Source organism: Paroedura picta, chromosome 4 (assembly GCF_049243985.1).
Source record: "Paroedura picta isolate Pp20150507F chromosome 4, Ppicta_v3.0, whole genome shotgun sequence".
Classification (NCBI taxonomy): Eukaryota; Metazoa; Chordata; class Lepidosauria; order Squamata; family Gekkonidae; genus Paroedura; species Paroedura picta.
The window spans coordinates 88,520,386-88,539,881 of NC_135372.1; the positions used below are offsets into that span (position 1 = coordinate 88,520,386).

At 44.9% G+C, this 19,496-nt stretch overlaps 1 protein-coding gene across 6 annotated transcripts in view; it reads right to left on the reverse strand.

The window, feature by feature from the left end:
* Window positions 1–19,496, reverse strand: part of CCDC17 (coiled-coil domain containing 17) — a 48,469-nt gene that overhangs the window by 2,753 nt on the left and 26,220 nt on the right. For 2 of the 6 annotated variants that reach the window (XM_077333994.1, XM_077333989.1), the window contains 17 exons: window positions 17,790–17,946; window positions 16,739–16,831; window positions 15,049–15,268; window positions 14,874–14,968; window positions 14,526–14,657; window positions 12,228–12,382; window positions 11,354–11,474; window positions 10,977–11,093; window positions 9,205–9,302; window positions 8,900–9,112; window positions 7,423–7,597; window positions 5,538–5,720; window positions 4,265–4,510; window positions 3,184–3,252; window positions 2,415–2,495; window positions 2,221–2,325; window positions 1,613–1,680 (listed from right to left, as the gene is read on the reverse strand). In XM_077333994.1, the coding sequence (XP_077190109.1) occupies window positions 1,636–1,680; window positions 2,221–2,325; window positions 2,415–2,495; window positions 3,184–3,252; window positions 4,265–4,510; window positions 5,538–5,720; window positions 7,423–7,597; window positions 8,900–9,112; window positions 9,205–9,302; window positions 10,977–11,093; window positions 11,354–11,474; window positions 12,228–12,382; window positions 14,526–14,657; window positions 14,874–14,968; window positions 15,049–15,268; window positions 16,739–16,831; window positions 17,790–17,946 (2,305 nt within the window). In that variant the 3' untranslated portion in view covers window positions 1,613–1,635. Of the gene's footprint in view, window positions 1–825; window positions 1,356–1,612; window positions 1,681–2,220; window positions 2,326–2,414; window positions 2,496–3,183; window positions 3,253–4,264; window positions 4,511–5,537; window positions 5,721–7,422; window positions 7,598–8,899; window positions 9,113–9,204; window positions 9,303–10,976; window positions 11,094–11,353; window positions 11,475–12,227; window positions 12,383–14,525; window positions 14,658–14,873; window positions 14,969–15,048; window positions 15,269–16,738; window positions 16,832–17,789; window positions 17,947–19,496 lie in introns of those variants that run through there. The other 4 variants (XM_077333991.1, XM_077333992.1, XM_077333993.1 and 1 more) reach the window with 4 other exon arrangements.

Here is a 19,496-nt window from a genome sequence, read left to right on the forward strand (position 1 = left end):
AGCATACCCAGTTCAAGAGTTGTTGCTTGGCTCCACTCAAAGGTGGCAAGGGATCAGAGGCTTATGTGGCCTCAATTCATTTGCCATCCCAGGTGAACCACCAGGCAGGCTGGGGTGGGCTTCTGTCGTCTGACAGGTCTGGATACCTGGATCCATGCCTATATGCTGTGCAAATGCTCCTGCTGCTGTAATCAATACAGCTGTGTACAGTGGTTTATTTACTGTATTTGCCGGCGTATAAGACGACCCCCCAACATTTCCACTCAAAATATAGAGTTTGTTACATTACATTACAGTACTATGGGCAACTATGTCTATCCCAACTGAAGTGCACCCGGCGTATAGGACGACCCCCCCACTTGGAGGCATGTTTTTCAGGGGGGAAAAGTAGTCTTATACGCCAGCAAATACTGCAATTTATATTTTCATGTTTCTATGCTGTACTTCTTTGAAGGCTTAGGGTGGCTCATAACATTAAACAATAGAGTAAAATATTTAAATTATAAAATCAATCCAATAAAACCAATTTATATTAAAAACCTTGGGAGCTACCACCGTCTCCTGTGTGTGTGTAGTTGGGAGCAGGTGCTGTGCTGATGTCATCTAGTGTCTAGTTGTTGCTGTGGTTTCTATGTAGGGAATGCTGAGAGTCCATAGGCCTCAACCTGGTGGAACAGCTCAGTCTTGCAGGCCCTACAGAACTGATCTCGAGTGCCAGGGCAGAAAAGGGCCTGATTCTGGTTGAGGCCAATTTCACTTCTCTGGGCCAGGGATCTTGAGCAGATTTTGCAAGCTTTTCTGAGGGGTATAAGAGAGGAGGTGGTCCTATAAGTATGAAGGTGCCAGTCTGTTTAGGGCCTTAAATGTGAGTGCCAACACTTTTAATCTGATTTGGTCCTCAAGGTGGAGCCAAAGCAGCTGGGAGAGCACTGGTCAAATTGGTTCCCTTTGCCCAGCTCCAGTTGGAAGTTTCTGGATCTGATACGAAGGTCGACTTGCATCGAATGAGTTGCAGAAGTCTAATCTGGAGGTGACCCTTGCATGGATCACACTGACCATGTAGGGTGTTAGCTGCCTCACCTGGCAAAGGTGGTAGAAGACCTGGCAAGACAGCATTTGTGACCTAGACTTCCACTGATAAAAAGGAGTCCAGGATCACGCTGCTCACAGTTGTTAATTGGGCCTTGTCAAGAACCAGGAGTCGTAGCAGTTCTGCTGGGGCACAACAATTCAGCCAGAAGACTTCGTCTTAGCTTGATTCAGCTTCAGCCAGCTCTGCTTGAGCCAATCCGTCACTGCTTCCATGCCACCGGTCTGTACACTTGGGTGAACTCCAGCCCAAAATTCCAGATGAACTGGGCAAGGGGGCACATGTAGATGTTGAACAATATTAGGGAGAGAATTGCTCCCTGTGGGACCCTGCATGTTAGTGCATACTGCTGGAAGGGTCTCCTATTGCCACCCTCTGTCTTCGGTCTTGGGAGAAAGGACTGCAGCCATTTCAGGGCTGTGCCACTTATTCTCGTGTCGGCTAGGCTTTGGGCAGGTAGCCTGTGACCTACAGTGTTGAATGCTGCTTTAAGGTCTGAAAGAATTAGCAGCACCAGCTCACCTAGATCCAGTTTCCTCCAGAGATCATCTGTAAGGGTGTCCAGAGCTGTCTCCGCTCCATGACCAGGCCTGAAGCCAGAATAGAAAGGATCAAGGGCCGGTTTCCTTCCAGAAAGCTCTAGTTCTGCAACCACCCACTCAACTACCTTACCCAGGACTAGCAGATGCAACACCAGGTAGTAGGTGGTTGGGTCCGTTCTAGCTCACAAATCAGCCACAGCTAATAGCTGAAACAAATTTCTGTCTAGGGACATCAACTACTTAATTGTTTTAAATGTGCTGGATGAGAAGCAATGGGGCTGGAAAGTTTTTACTCTTTGTGGCCTTCATTGCCATCTCATAAGCAGCTGGTATGATGTTATTGAAGCTTTGTGTTCCTCAACCCTGTTTTCTTTTTGGTTTTGTGTGCTTATTGTTTTGGGTCTCCTGCCCTTAGAGTGTTTCTAAGGTCTCTGAATGAAAGCATCTGTGGCTTCCCTACCATCTCATGGGAGAGTTCCTGCTCTTTCCCACCCACCTTTAGCCTGGCTATGAGCAGTACACAAATGGTTTCATTCTACAGTATTCCATAATTTACAGTATTCCATAAGAATGCGAAATCTCTTCTACCTGTTGTGATGTCTCATGTGGCATTAATTCTGCAATTTTAGCTCCAGAGGGTTCCTTATAGTACATATCCAGAGCATTCTTGGGCATGTAGGATTGATCAATGTCCTGAGACAGGGAGCCAAGATAGTTCAGTTAAGCTCATGGGAGGGATAAAATTACATGTCCATTCATTAATGGCATTTTATTATGCTCACCTGTACAGTATATCTGAATTCTTCATCCCATCGTCCATCAGCTATACGGACAATAATTGATGCACCTTCCACCAATTTGATCTGCATGAGAACTTGAATCAACCTATTTTCAGCATTAGGCACATTCCTTATTAAAGAGCATTGCTGCTGTATTGCAGTATTGGCATTAGACTGGAGGAGATTGTATTGCCCAGCTGAATTGTAAGTCTGGGAGTGATAGGACTAGATTTACTTGCAAGTGTCCCAGGACCCTGATGCCGCCTGCTCCCATCTGAGAGATGAATGTCTGTTTTCCTTTGAGGGATGGGGGGGGGGGGGAGGAAATTACCCCAGTGGTGACAGAGCAGAAGCTGAATTTTTTTAAACCAATGCATACAAGTGAATTGGGAGGCTAAGTATTCCTATTGTATTTTTAGTGCTGCGCAGGCATAAAATTAAGGTGTAGCTACATACTGACACTAATTGTCCTGTGCAAGATTTAAAGTAGAGTTTATTGAAAAATAATAATAAACTTGAATCTCACTTAATCCTGCTACCTAAATCACTTATTCTGGAGTCTGCTTCGTCTCAGTAGCATTTTGAGTAGATGAGGCTAGAAAGGAAAGTGCATATCTATGTTTTGTGCACTCAAGATTTCTTTAATATCCCATGCAAAGAAAGCTTGCAAGGAAGCATGCACTTCCAAATAACCTTATTTCTGTAGACTTGAAGCTCTTTTTGTCTAGATTACTTTATAAAGCTAATCTCTATTGCATGTTTAACCGCTTACCATGTCCTTCCGGAGCAAGCTTTTCATAATGCTGTTGCATTTCCCTTGGGATAAGGAATGCAGGATAACCTGTTGGGGGAATAATAATTAAATGCCAAACTTGTAACTTTGTAACCTTCTGCTAGTTGACTGTGCCATATGATGATTTTAGACCATTCCACAGAAAAGAGGGAGAATAAGCTTTTTGTGGTACACGTTGGAGCAAACTGATGCATTGTAAAATTTGGCAAGCAGAATTCTGTACTAAGAAACACCCTCACACATTCTAAGCCCCAAAACTGTGGATGCTTAACTCATACTAGGGAGTTTGTAATGGATAATCCTAGAAGTAAGGTTAGCAGTTGAGGTACCTGTTCATCGATAACCCAGAGGTGAAAGATGAGAGTGGTGGCTGAGCAAAATGTTACTTTCTGCAGCCCAAGAAACTTCTACGCAATTGATGTAGGAACTTGACTGCTGGAAATGAATGGGTACTGGGGAGCATGAAGGTACTACTTGGAATTTCTCTAATATCTGATCATAACAAATACCACTTTCACAGTTCAAAACACCTTCTATACAATTAGTAGAAATGTGCACTTTCTTTTTGACTAAGGAATTAGAGCTATGCTCTTTCCAAAGTCACTTTAAGATGCAGGTAGTGTCAGAAAATACAATGCAAGAAAATACAATGCATGTGTTTATGATAATCTATAATCTATGCATCTTTAATAGCTGTGTGCATGCTTGTCTTAAAAATATTTAACATTTTAAGAAATCCACCATATCTAAACTGTAAACTAAGGTCTATGACTTATGCGATAGCTATGAAGCCCCAGGGAGAGCCTTACAAGCCCAGAGGCATGCCAAGGGTGCACGGCTATGACGCATATATGTGGAACAAGCCAGAGACTCTGCTTATTAGTCAGTTTTGGGTAGCTCCTTCCCCCCCCCCCCTGTTCTGTTCAAAACCCTTCATATGTTGTCCCCAAGACACCAGTTCCAGGAGACTTTCAGTAAGAGCCAGGGATTCCTACTGGGGAGGACTGGTGGATTAGCTAAAACCTAATGGATAAGACACATCATTTTGTTTCTCTTATACCTGGCTGGGAGCTCCGTGGCACAGAGGCAGCTGGTAAACTCCAGTATTGCAGTAATCTCTAGAGAACACATGGAGCGCAGCCCATGCTTCACTTCTCAAAGGTAATGGCTCCTTCAGGGTGATTCTCTTGTGGGTGGTTTGGATAGCTTCCTTTGGACCCAAAGCATCTTGGTCCGAAGCCATCTTGCTCTCATATAGGTGGATAATCACCGATGAATATTCATGGTAAATCCTGTGTGGACAGGACTAAGCAAAAAAAGCAAAGCAAAAGTAATTGCAGGTCTTAAATGGAAGGTTAATCTAGATATTGTATAGGCACAGAGATCTGGAAATAGCCACCAGTGGTTACTGTAGTTCAGGGGTAGTCAAACTGCAGCCCTCCAGATGTCCATGGACTACAATTCCCATTCAAAGTAGGGGTGTAGAGGACTTCTATAGCAAGGGTTGACAAACTTTGTCTCTCCAGATGTCCGTGGATTACAATTACCATGAACCCCTGCCTGCATAGCCATGGATAACATGCTGGTGATGATTCATGGGAATTGTAGTCCATGGACATCTGGAGGGCTGCAGTTTGACTACCCCTGCAAGTAGCATGAAAAGCTCTGGAATACTGCTGGTATAATGGACTGCATGCAACTAAGCCATTCCACTGCAGCTCTTCTCTGGCAAAAGGAGCTTCCAGCTAATGAGAACAGCATCTTCTGCAGGCTGCAGGACACAGTCATTGGATTTCGCCTGCTAAGTCCTTAACATCTCTGTTTGTGCAGAGAGATGGTGAGAAGGAAGTGTTAACATAACTTGTAAATACGTTTTAGAAAGCGCTCTCACAGACTAGTTTACATACTTAATTTGCTTGTGTGAATTGGGGAGTAAGAGAGCTGAGGCTTAATGTGTAGTCTTTTACTACTCTGTCCACAATCTGTAAAATGTTATTAGACTTCGAAAGACATCTGAATCAACTTTAAACATAATTTCAGAATTGCCAGATAATTAGAGTAAACCTTAATACATACTGTTCTTATCCTTCTTCAGCTTCCCCCAGTTTTTCTACCCTCCATAAATGCACAGAATGAATGTTTAATGTTTGGGACTGCCATGCCCCAGAGGCCCAAGCCAACAGACATCGCAGAATATTTAGATTGATGCTATATCAACAGATTTAGAAATATGGATCTGGACCTTTCAGCAGTTGCCTTTACAGGAAGATGCGCTCAGTACATCAGTAAAGTCTCTTCTTAACCAAGTATAACGCTCTGACATAATGGAATACCTTGAAGCCATCAAGCCATTTTGGCCATTGCTGGAAACTGTTGACATCAAGTGCCTTGACAAAGATGGGGTAATCATACTTCATCCACTGGCGCCCATAATAAAAAGCTGCAGGTGGGTTGAAGCAGAAGTGGGCCATTGTCAAGCCAACCCAAGGCAAGTTAATGGCTCTGTCCAGGGCAAACTAGATCAAGACAGAAATGACAGTTAATCTAAAGAGCAGTACATGCAACAGAGGCTTACTTGGCCAACAGTCATGGTAGTAACCTTTTTTTGACTGCTAGATTGCAGGTTGAGATGAGGTCATATAATAGCAAATGCCTACAGACAAAAAAAAAATGTACGGAGAACTTGTAAGACAAAGCATTAACTTCCTGACATACCAGGTGTCTGTGCAGGGCATTCCTTTTGTACAGAGGTACTTTTGATCAAGGGCCCTTATTTTATAATTTGTCCTTGTCCTAAAAAAGCAATTTGTTCATTTGCTGTTTGTGTTAACTAGTTCCTCCTAAAACCCTAGTGTTTTTGACGGTGAATCAGAAGCCACAGCAATACAACTGCTTCCATGCCATTCTGGTACTATTTGATAGGCCAGGATCATATGGGCAAGGCCATTTCAAATGTGGTTGATGTAGATCTGTGGCTCCAAATCAACAGCCTATGATGACTTGTACAAGTGTCCTCAGACTGTTTTGAAAATAATCTTTTGTTCAGCACCATGCATTATTAATACAGCTAACCCTTTCTGTACATGAGTATCTATTGTTTTAGAACAACAAAGTTTGAGTCCAGTAGTACCTTTTAAGGCCAACAAAGTTGGACTGGCTGCTAGCCTGCAGATGACAGTGTCCTGTGGAACAAGTGATGGCTAGTGGCAATGGAACTCGCCAGCTTCTTAGCTGGCTCTTGTGGCTATGGCTTTAACAGCAGCTCTAGATGCTTCAATGAGCAGCATTTCTCTCTGGGCTCTCCAGGCCTCACCTGTAAAAGCACAGCTACAGCAGTTGCCAGCTTGAAAAATCCAGAGAGAACTTGGGGGTAACAGTAACTGAGTGAGTAACTTGTGACATAAGAGAATCTATTTAAAAGCCATGTATTAGAACCAATCAAAATGAACCACAGTAGTGTGCAAGCTTTCAAGTAATCCGACTCTTCAGGAGGGGGCATATTGCTGGTAGTTTTTTGTGCCTCCTTAACCTTCTGGCAAGAAGAGGCACAAAATGGAAGCACCTCTTTCAAAACATGCAACAGTCCTAAGAATGTTCACTTAGAACCTGATGCTTTTGAGTTCAATGAGATTGACTGCCTTGTAAATGCCCTTAGGATTGCACCCATATGTTGTTGTTAGGTGCAAAGTTGTATCCAATCCATCACGACCCCATGGACAATGATCCTCCAGGCCTTCCTGTCCTCCACCATTCCTTGAAGTCCATTTAAGTTTGCAACAACTGCTTCAGTGACTCCATCCAGCCACCTCATTCTCTGTCGTCCCCTTCTTCTTTGGCCCTCAATCGCTCCCAGCATTAGGCTCTTCTCCAGGGAGTCCTTCCTTCTCATGAGATAGCCAAAGTATTTGAGTTTCATCTTCATGATCTGGCCTTCTAAGGAGCAGGCAGGGCTGATCTCTAGGAGTGACCGGTTTGTTTGCCTTGCAGTCCAAGGGACTCGCAAGAGTCTTCTCCAGCACCAGAGTTCAAAAGCCTCAATTCTTTGATGCTCGGCACCCATATAGTACAACCCTAGGCATAGTTACTCCCTTGTATATCCACTGAAATTAATAAACAGAATGCCATAATCACTTAGGATTTCACTGATAGTGTTCTATCCCATAATGTGCAATACTAGCCACTGGACAGGGAATTACTATGAGCATCTCTGCTATTCACCTTGACACCATAGGTTGTGATATATCTGGAGACAAAGGTGAGGTTGAAAGTCTGAGGGATGATGCCAGGTAGTCGGGTAAGTTTCTGGCGGATCCAGCTGGAGATCTTATTGTCTGTGCTTAGGCTGTTATTTCCAGCAAGTCGATGAACAATTTCCCGAACAGAAACAACAGATCTACAAGAAATAAAAGCTGGGCTATCAATATGGCATAGATTTGAGAAAACTTCTGTAGCTTTTACCTTGTTCAGCATTCAGCTGGTCCTCAACAGAGATTGGGGTGATAGAATGGAGCTCTGATAGGATTATATTTAGAACACTTGGAATCTCGAATTGTGTGGGGCTATTTAGGGGTTAATCAGCTACTTGGCAGGGAATTGGTGACATCCACTGAGATAACTGAGTAGGAGGGATTGTTCAGTTTTTAGTATTTAAAAGTACACTAACATTTCTACGAATGTACATATGATGTACAATACATTTTAAAAAATAACAAAACAAAGCCAACAGTAGTAAAGAAATTGGAAGCAACAGAAACACAGTAGCAAGATATAAGCATTTAAAAGCTTTGTATGCCAAAAAACTATAAACACCTTGAATTAAAGTAGGGGCATAGAGGACTTCTATAGCAAGGGTTGACAAACTATCTCTCCAGATGTCTATGGATTACAGTTACCATGAATGAGCTCCCGGAAGAACTACGGGCCCTGCGGGAGCTTCCGGCATTCCGCAGGGCCTGCAAGACGGAGTTCTTCCGCCAGGTCTACGATTGAGGCCAGCGCGCGGAAGAAGATCTGGACCCCTACTTGTCATTAAGCCCTATTGGGGTTATTAGACGGATTAAAGGGAGAGATCAGCCCCTCTGTCCACCCTGAGGTTTTTAATAATGATTAGTATGGGGTTTGGGCCGCTAACCCTTTTGATCAAAATTGTTACTTATTTTATTGGGGTTTGTTATGTATTGGGGTTTTAACTTGTTAGCTGCCATGAGCCCTTGTGGGAGTGGTGGGATATAAATGTAATTAATAAATAAATAAAAATAAAAACCCCTGCCCGCATAGCCATGGATAACATGCTGATGATGATTCATGGGAATTGTAGACCATGGACATCTGGAGCATCACAGTTTGGCCACCCCTACTCTATAGGAAGGTTGGCTCACAGTAACTCTGCCCTGTTCAGGACAATCATAGAGCTGAAAGGGGCCATACGGACCCTCTAGTCCAGCCCCCTGCTCAACGCAGGACAAGCCTCCCACCCCAGCTGATAGTAAAATAGTGAAAGATTCATGGCGATTAGAGCCAGATCATATGAAGCTGACAAGCAAGCTTTTTCAGAGTCTGTGATCCAGATGATATTGACAGCATAACTCCACCGTTCAGTTCTGCGAGGACAATGTATCACCTTATGTGAATAGACATAAAGATGGCATTGAAAAGGTATATGGGTTATTATAGGTCCAGCCCAACCTCAAATCACCTGTTTGCCATGGCCTCATAGAAGCAACTTTCTCCTGCAGAGGGTTTGGCTGAATCTGAATTATAGACCCCGTCAGAGTAATCAGGCCGGGCCTGGAAGAGGCCCAGCTTGGCCCAGTTTGTCTGGGGGACCATGTTCCTTTGCAGGGTCTGATGGCTGGAATTCACTGGAGCCTTAAGAAGCCTCACCAGCAGGGTTGCACAGGGCACGTACCTACAGGGAAGGTGGAAGGACAAATATTACAACTAAAATGAATGTTAAGGTGGGGAAGGAATTGTAAAGAAGGTAAGCAGGGAAGGACCTACCGTCCTGATGCAGTCAGAGAACTGACAGAGAAGGGCTGATCTGGACACGGGCTGCTATGAAAAATGCGGAGCTGATGAGCACCATCATTGAGTGAGACCTGATAAGGAGAGTAACCAAGATAAACTGAGGGCTTCCCCCCTTTTCACCTTGCAGCAGCTATGCTCTGGGAATGGCTGAGAAACAGGCCTCTTGGTGTCAAGTCTTTTAGGGAAATGCTTTATGCTCATTTTAGAGTCCTATCTCCATTTGAGCTGCAGAGAAACATTGTCTGGATTTTGATAAAGTACTAATGTTGGAGACGTCTGATTCAGTTATAATGGATTTCCATGTCTCTTGCAGCCAGAGCAACAAGCTCTATAAAATTCAATGAGAGCATGCAACACTACTTCTTTAGCATTTTGCTCTTTTATAAGGGAACTAGTAATAAAGCCCATTTATAAAAACGGGCCAAAACCGGGAAGCAGCGAGAGGGAGCACGGAATCGGTAGGGAGGGGTGGGTGGAGGGCGCTATGTGGGGGTGGGGCAGGCTTGCGAGGGTCAGCGTGTGTCTCACCGATGAAGCTGGCGTCGCGGAGGTCGGTCTGACGGGTCGGGCTGGTATAGCCGAGCGGGAGTGGCACGGGCGGTAGGGGTTGGGGGTAGGTTGAGGGGGAGGCGGAGGGGAACGGCGGCTGGGCAGAAGTTGGCGCATGCGTGTCCTGTCGTCGTGACGTAGGTGGGGTAGCGTGGGGGAGGGAAGGCACGCATGCACGGAACCCCGCGCATGCGTGGTTCAGTTTGTTAGCGTGGCGGCAGCCGTGCGGGTCGCACGGCCTAGCCGCAGCGCCGAGCGTTCCGGGAGAGAACGGGGCGATGGCGGAGAGGGGGCGACGGCGATGGGCGAGACGGTCAGTAGAGGCGTGCCGGAAGGTGGCTGGGTGAGTGGCGTGGTAAAGGGTCATGTTGGGGGGGAATTGGTTGTTGGGGGAAGCGCGGCACAGTTGTGGGAGCGTGTTGGGGGGGTGTTAGCGCGGTCGGGGGTGAAGTGAAGGGGGGGGTGGCGGCGGGTGGCGGCTGACCTGGGTCGCATGGCGGCGGCGTTCGGGTCGCGGAGTGGGCTGTGGCGCCGTGCTGTTGGCGGGAAGGCTAAATGGGAGGCACGGGATTCCTTCCCTGCTCCCCGGCGAAGTTGGGAGGGCGTGCGGCTGGAAAGGAGCAGGGCTGCCGCGTCCCTGCTCCTTTCCCCGCACTGAGGCGCAGTCCACGACTTTGCGCGCCTCACCATTGCCTGCTTGGCCCACTAGTGACAGTCAGAGAGGCGAATCAGGAGCCGCTTCGCGGCTCCTGATTCGCCCTTCGGAGTTTTTATCACGGACAGCGCCCGCCCTAACTCCTCCCAACTTGCCCTTAGCCTTTTATTTATAACATGATGATGATGATGATGATGAGGGTTTCTGCAAAAGCAAAACACCTAATGACTACTCAGATGCTTTTGAGTCTTCTGGTAGGGATAGAGACTTCTTTCACATCATTTTGTCACAGCCTTTTAAGTGTTGCAAATCTAGTTTACAGCATACCTCAGTTATATTTTGGAATTTAGGCTGATAATTCTAGATAGCTAGCCATACAAGTCTATAGGCAGCAAAAGTAAACGAGTCCTGTGCCATATTAAATACCATGTTTGTCTCTAAAGTGCCACTGAACTCCAGAACTTGGGCTGATTGCCTTGAACTCTTCTGAAGGGAGATTCAAGTGGGTAGCCGTGTTAGGAACTTACTGAGGGGAACTCACCTGGATCCTCCTGGCCTCAAGCTTGGGGGCTGTGTGTGTTCCACATTCCACAAAAAGATTGAGAGCTGCCCAGCCAATCAGGATGAGATGGGAGTTTGAACTACTAAAAGAATAAAGCTGCAAGAGATCAAGGGAGATGAATTCTAGTTTTCATGCTACCGACTGCTCATAGTTCTGTTTTGTACTGAAGGCGGGGAAGGGGTCATGAAGAAACTGCAGGGCAGACTCCTAACCACAGAGCCCTCCATTTCAGCAAAGGAGAAGTCCTCAGCTTCATAAACCTCCCCTCCCTAGCCTCCCCAGCAACTAGTGCTGACATTCCTTGGCTCTATTATTTTGCCTAGTTGCCACTCTGGAGACCCAGATCCAGCACAAACCTTCAACAGGAGAGTTGCACATGGTGGTATAAATGGCTCTCTGATTTCGATGGAGCAGTTGTAAAGTGGATCAAAAATGCTGCTGTTCAGGTCAATCTCAGTGGATATGTCTGGTCCAATTCTGAAAAAGCAATGGATGGGTCATCTTCTGTGAATGCAGTTGTTTGGTTTTCTAGCATGACCTATAAGGCTCCAATACTGTGTTATATCCAGCTTAATCTGTCAATTTTCATTGATTCCTCCTTCTTGCTGCAGACCCCCCCCCCCCGAAGAGGAGGTCAGAGTTGCAGTGGGGGGAGGGGAGGAAAAGTTCCATTCTGCCACTGGAAAATTTAGCTACACCCCCGGGCCTCAGTAAAATTGTCAAGCATTGACCGGTCCCCGGTGATAAAAAGGTTGGGGGCCACTGATCTAAATGACCATGCTCCCTAATAGGCTAGTTTTATATATTGGACATATTTGTTTTATAGGGAAGCATTCCACTGTGCAATTTACCACCTACTTCATCTGCTGTTTGTGTGAACTACATGCCTATTCTGACATTACTTTCCTAGTGTGACAAACTTTGAGGCACAGCTTCTTCCTGCACTACTTGGATATGATTGGAAGATTCCGATCACGTGAGAGAAGTCCTGTGAGGGCTCATACCCATGCCATTGTCACTTTCTACAGACATCAAGGCAAGGCTATGCGATGGGTTCTTCCCACACAATTCAAGGCTTCTGACATTATCTGGATGTCACAGGAGGGAGCGATGCTGGAGTGATACCCCTTGTCATCAGGACTGGTTCTAAACCAGACCTGCACATGCAACAGCAGGAGGAGCACAGGGAGCCTGGCATTTTAGGGGGAAGCAAAAACCATTCTTCCTTACTGGCTGAAATTACTGGTGAAGATACGACCGGCAACCCTGGTAACAGTGACATCATCTGGCAGAAAGCGGGCTCCATCAATATACAGGTCAAAGCCATCTCCATCACAAAAGGGCTCCAAAGGAGGGATCTCTTTGACACAATGAATGAAAGCTTCCTGTAAATATAAGTCCCAATATAAGTCCCAATATAAGTCCCAATATATCCCAAGCTGTCTTGGGGCAGTTAACAACACTATAAGAATTACACAAGATTAAAACAGAGTCACAGTATTAATTAAAACAAAACCAGTTAGAAAAAGAAGAGTTGGTTCTTATATGCTGCTTTTTCTGTACCCGAAGGAGTCTCAAAGTAGCTTACATTCGCCTTCCTTTCTTCTCCCCACAACAGACACCCTGTGAGGTGGGTGAGGCTGAGAGAGCCCTGATATCACTGCTTGGTCAGAACAGCTTTATCAGTGCTGTGGCGAGCCCAAGGTCACCCAGCTGGCTGCAAGTGGAGGAGGAGTGGGGACTCAAACCCAGCTTGCCGGATTAGAAGTCCTAACCTCTACACCAAGCTAGTTAAAACAATTCTTGAAAATTCTGTTGACACAATAGTACTGAAGCAGCCACCAATAATATTCCACATTCCAGAAGAAAAGTCTATTGCAGGAGAGGGCCAACTTAATGATATCACTGGTTATTGGTTAATGGCCCCATCAAATGCCTAGCGGAAGAGCTCCGTCTTGCAGACACTATGCAGACACTATGCAGACAATTCCTAAAGCACTATGGCACACACTATGTATGCTAGGATAGGTGGACATATGTAGTCTGGAAATGTTTTTATGATGTTAAGTGATTGTTGTCTGAGATTGCACATTCTTTTTATTACTGATTTGAAATGTTTTTAATCCTTTTATATTTTCCTTTTGTATTGTAATGGCCTATGGCTACATGCAATAAAATCTGACTTGACATGTATGCTGGCCTTATGGAGCAAATGGGAGGACTACCAAGGTGAGGGACTAATTTCTTGTACTACAGCAAACCTTCCAAGTCAAGAAATAAATCAAAGAAATGCATGTATTATTTATACAAGGCTTTCTGTTCCAAAATTTACTTTTGAGAGAAACCACATGGTTTTTCAGCAGAGACATATACCCAAATCCTAATTTGCAGAGTGTGGAATAAGATTTCATGCAGGGTAGGAGCACCTGATGGGAGGAAGGATGTAGGGTTGTTCTGAAATGGAAAAGAGACAGAAATCACATTTTTCCAGGTCCCCCCCTCCCAATGGGGGCTAAAACCAACCCGGAGAACCAGTCTTGACTGCAAAATAGTGCATGGGAGATCCAAGCACAGATTCCCCTTGAAGATAGATTCAGATCAGTAGCCATGTTGGTCTGAAACAATAGAACAACCCCCCACCCCCGTAATGCCTGAGGAAAACTGTTTCAATGTATTTGATGAAGTACATATGCACATGAAAGCTTATACCCAACATTAAACTTTGTTCGGCTTGAAAGTGCCACTGAACTCAAACTGAGATCCCCATTGCTAATCCTACCCAGCAGATGCCTCTGCATTTCTATCTAGTACATTGTACTAATTCCTCCAGGGAACTCAGGCCTGCATGTATTGTTTCCGTTTCCTCAATTTATCATCAGCACAATCTTTTGAGGCTGAAAGAGAGTGACTGGCCCAATGCCACTCACTGAAACTACGTAATGGCAGGATGCAGATTTGAACCTGAAACTCCCAAGTTCTCATGCTCCTAATTGATAAAGTAATTTGTGCCAAACTTCAATATTTGTTTAATGCTTGGATGGGCAACAGAGCAGGAGCTGGCTAACTATGGCTACTTCCAAACTGGGAAGAGTCACCCCCCCCGGACCATCTTAACAACATTATAGCCCCCCCAGGCAAAGCAGTACACTGGGTTGTACTTACACAACCACTCAGAGGAATAAAAATTGAAATGATCAATAACATTAAACATATTTATTGCCAATAAAATCAGTGTTTAAACATTACATTCTACAATTGTCATAAACAGCTTGTCCATCCATATATCACAAACTATCAATACATATCTAGATCAGCATGGGCCCCCTATGCTCATGGATCCCCTGGGCAACTGCACAGCATGTCCCTGTGTTAAGCCAGCCCTGCTCCCCATGCCAAAACAGGTCCTTATGAACCAACTAAAAAAAGGCTCAGCACTTGTCTTTTCCACTTGTCCCTTTCAGGGCAGGTCTGTCCCAGCCTTTTCCAGACCCTGTCAGGACTCCAGAATGATTATTATCCAACACTCACATGGGGCCAGGTCCTTGCAGCATCAAGTATGTCTGGTGACTCTGGTGGGAAAAGTAGGTCTGGTTTCTGATCGGTAAAGATGTGCAGCCTCAGAGTGGCATCACCATACACCTTGGCATCATGTTGCTTTCCCTGCGCAGGCATCGCCCACAGGGCAACAAGCATAGAACAGGAAAGAAGCTTGATAAGTGACAGGGACCCACAAAGTAGAACAAGTGTTTGACAGATACATTCTTAGTCTCCTTGCATAGTGAGGAGTGTTGTATTAACAGCAACTGCTGCATTGTGCTTCTTGGCGTATTCCACGCAACTGCCAAGCCTTGAGGTGCTGCACAGGAACGGACTTACCAGAGCTAGAGGAGGCACAGGACCATGGTACAGAATCAGTGTGTGGGTCCCTGTGTTCCAAGAAAGCACTTCCGACTCCCCTTTCTTCCTTGCACCTGCAACGACAGAAGGAAGAGAGACCTTTCCCTGCAGAAAGGCAAGCTGCCCCTGAATTCAACAGAGCCACCTAACATACCAGGAAGTGTACCTGCAAGCATCACTTTAGAGGAGTCTGATGACTTGGTCAGTGGGAGTGCTGCCCAGGCAGCCAGCCACTCCTCACTCTGTGGTGCTGGCTGGTGCCGAGGCTTGACTCCTTCGTCCCAGGGGGTGAGTGCTGTTCTGCCGCTGGGCCAGTGATAGAAGCGAGCAACAAGGATCATGCCTTCCTGCAGTACAACATCCCGGAAGGTCACCTGAAGGAGATGGGGGGGGGGAGCCATCTCAGAGGATATATGTAAGGTTGTAGCAAGTATGCTGCTATAGCCATTGGCAACAGCCATCCTTTCATTCCTCCCCCATGGAGTACACTCACAACTTGTCCCAATGTTGCTCTCATGGGTTAGGAAGAACCCAAATCACACGTTTGTTATGTGAATCTTAGTAAGCCAGGGATCCGTGTTTAACCCTTGAGCCTGGAGCAATTCCTCTGGCAAGCTAGTGATACAGAGGCTGGGACAAAAGGTGCTTAAATGCAGATGCTGGTGTAATATAGCCACACTGATCTTTTAAGAAGGGTGTGTAAAGGCAGTGCAGTGTGAATAGTTGGAGATTATGTTAAGATTTCCCAGCACCAGTACCCCATGCTAGTATGCACAAAGAATGTGGATTTTTCTGTATATGAAATCAAAAATAAACTGCAAATACATGCAGACTTACTGAGTAAATAAATAAAATGTAAATTTGATTTCTGCCCTGATCCAGCAAATGTTCTGCATACAATCACATTCCTTACATACACTTAACAGTACAAATTTAATTCCGATTCACAGGTAAGGAGGTTGCATGGAAAATATACTCTCCATTAATTCAATTGGTTCATTTGCAGAAATGAAGAAATTGTTTGTGTGCAAACAATTGGTGAGTTTGATGTATTGTTCTGTTACGTTCTATGTGAACCACCCTAAGCCTTAGGGGAAGGCGGCATACAAATGTAATAAACAAAGAAACAAACATGGAAGAAAGCCCTTAATTGTCTTGGACCGTCATACGTATGGGACCACCTCTCCTGTTACAACCTCCCATGTTCCCTTCAGCCTGGCCCCAGGATGGCTCTGTTAGCTGTCAACTGGGAAAGGGTCTTCTCAGGTGTGGCCTCCTCCCTGTGGAACACACTCTTGGATGACACTTATACCCTGCAAGACTTTAGTTTCCATAGGGTATGCAAAGCTGAATTATTTCCATTGGTCTTTGGAGGTTAGTCACAAGTTTGGGCTGATTTAATAGTGGTATGGCAATAGGAATGTACTTTAATATTAATATTTTATTTGTTACTTGTTTTTATGTTGTTTCTACCATTAGTTTAAATGTAAGTCACTACAGGACCCTTCAGGTGAGCAGCAACTAAAAAAAAATCTAACAAATAAATATTTATGTTTCTGGGCATTGGAGATCTTGTACACCTGGATGTGCCTTGACTAGCAATTAAATGCTGGCAAATCTAATACAAACATCTCTGTGCACCTTTGGGACAACCTTCTGCATAGGGAATGGACTAAATGCAGCACTGTCCATAAGAGCATATTTGGATTGTGGCCTCCTTTCCCGGTGTAATTATGTAAGCAGCAACACTGCCCTATTGTACAGTCGTACAAAAAACGAGAGATAATAACTATCCAGCGAAGATCACATCCCTCACTGAGGTGAGAAACTATACCACACCATACCTCCTGCTCTCCAAACAGGAAATAGCCATGTTTGATGTTGGATCTGACAGGGTCAGTGCAGTAGTTCAGTCCTGAATCCTTGGTGCCAATCACCTGGAGGGAAGTTTAAAAAGCAAACAGAAATATGGCTAATGGACCAAATTCTGGCTTCATCTACCAGTCGATGCATTCCTTGGGCCTGTGAAAAGTGGCAGGATGATTAGCTCTCCCTTTTCATATTGCGGTTGAATGAGGGTTGTAGACTTACTTTAATGGGTGGTGTAGAAGACAGCCAGGATGTTGCAGTGTATCTTTTACAGTTTTAGTGGATACTCCTGCTTTTTCTCTTGCTTTAGAAAATTCCTAGCGATTTGGGGGTGGAGCCTGAGGAAGGTCTTCAGCAGCAATGTGATTAAATGGATTCCCCCCACCCCCACCCCCAAGCTGCGATTTCCTCCAGGAGAACTGATCTATGTAGTCGGGAAATCAATTGTAATTCTGGGAGAACTTGGTCCCACCTGGAGGTTGCCAACCTTACCTAATTTAATCCATGTACAGCTCTCAGAAGACTAAACTAGGGAAGAGATGTTCAAAGTCTTGCCACATGGGCACTGGAGTCTAAAATTACCCTCAGACACTTTCCAGCTGATTGATTTCTGTGGCATAAGGAGGGCTCCTTGTTCAAGCATGGGTTTTAGCTGGAGCAATCAGATCTTGGCTTCTTCCATTGTTCACAGGCTTGTACCTAACTGGGGCTGGGAGCAAACTGCATACGTGAAATCCAAGATCCATAGAATACACTTGGACTACAGCAACCCTAATATTCTCCAGGCCACCCCATATACTTGTTCACTCAGAAAAGTCTGTAACAAACATCCAAAAATACCTGTTTGGAAATGATTTCAATCAAATCAGAAACAAACACACTCCAGTAATCTTCACGTCAATAATTAATCCTGTCCTACACCTTACAATATTTTAAGTCTTCCAGCTACCTCCCTCAACAAGGTGTGATGAGCATGAGAGAAGGTGGTTATATGATTTGGTAGCCGATTAATTCTTTGGTCCATACCTGTCCAGTCCTTTGGTAATAGCCTGTCAGCCGGATAGCTCCATCTCCCAGGGGGGCACCTTTAACTCTGTCAAGAACAAACCCCAACAGACTTCCTTTATGCTTCCTGGAGTTCCCCTGTTGTGGCTGTGGTCTCTGGAGTGCTGTTTCATCTGCCCTGAAATTATTGTTGTTGTTGTTAATTCATTCTTAATTCATTCTTCTTTTCCACACATGCTTCTCGTGACTGTTTCCTACCTTCTATCCCTGAGTAGTGCAGAAGTAAGAAAAAGAGGCCATAATCCAGGTTTTCCCTCTCCCAGATACCAGAACTTGGATGTTTTCTGGACTGCAGCTGCCCATTGTGTTTTTTGCCACTTCCAATAATCGTGCTTTCGGTGCAATGTGTTCACACTGATTTTTCTCTTTGTGTCTCCCTGCCAGTCTTCTATCCCTTCAGATTCATATTTGAAGATTGTTTTTAGGCTTCCCTCCCCCATTTTGTTTTGCACATGTGCTGCAGCACTGTAGCGGTCTCAAGGAGACAGGCACTCTGAGGATCCAAGTGTTCCGGTAATTTCAGGCATGCCTTTTCATAGGATCCTACACCTCCAAACCCAAGGAACAAAAAATTGCACTTTTAAAAAGTTCTGGATTCCCCCTTCTCCTCAGAGCAGGCTCCCTTTACCCCCTTTCTTGCTGAAAATGGCTCAGAGAGTTTTTGCTCTGGGGGTTTTGCTCTGGGTTTTTGCTTCTTCAGACAACACATAATTATTTTACAGAATAGACTCCTACAAAATATGATAATGGCCACCAGCTTGGACTTAATGCTGGTCCATTTCTTTCTACTACCATTTATACTTTTGAATCAGGATGCCTTCTTAAAAGACATTCCTTCCTTCGAATGTTCTGTGTCCAACTTGTCCAGGACATAGTGAAAAGGCCCCTTTCTCAGGCAGCAAATGGCATTTTCCAACAGTTTCTGTTATGACTTAGTGCAAACTTCCATTGTCATCTCAGACTACTGTACCTGTTATACTTTGAGAAAATATTGTTTTCCCAAATACATTCAGAGTAAAACTGAAAGTCAAACTAGTTTTTACCTGAACGGACACGGAGAAGCCTGGGAGCTCTGTTCCTGGTTGCTTCGAGTGACACAGCCAGGTAGGTAGCAGAAAGAGGAATTGGGAAAATGAAGAAAAGAGAGGGAACAGGTCCATGCATGTGAGCAGACTCCAGCACACAGGCCAGAAGGGAGTATCTGGGAAAAGTCTGATGCACTTAAGAATTGAATGTCAGGATATTAAACAAAACTGATTAAGGTTAAGTATAGTATGAAGAAAGGGAAAGGACATGAGAAGAAAAATATTTCTGCTAGGACTCAAGTATATGCATTAGATGTTTTTGCCTAGGATTTGGGGGATTGTCTGTGTATTACATTAGCAGAATGCTTGCCAACATGCAAAGCTAAGATTGGCTCTTACTAGACAGAGAGCCAGCCCCCACTAATTGGAAATTGATTTGGGGATGATTTTAAAGAATGACAGGAAACTGGATGGAGTCAATCTAGGATCAGGGTTTTACGCCAACAACTTTATGTGAACCTTAGTATGCAATCAGACGTCACTGGCAGTCTTCAAGCAAAGGTTGGATACACACTTTTCTTGGATACTTTAGGATGCTTAGGGCTGATCCTGCATTGAGCAGGGGGTTGGACTAGATGGCCTG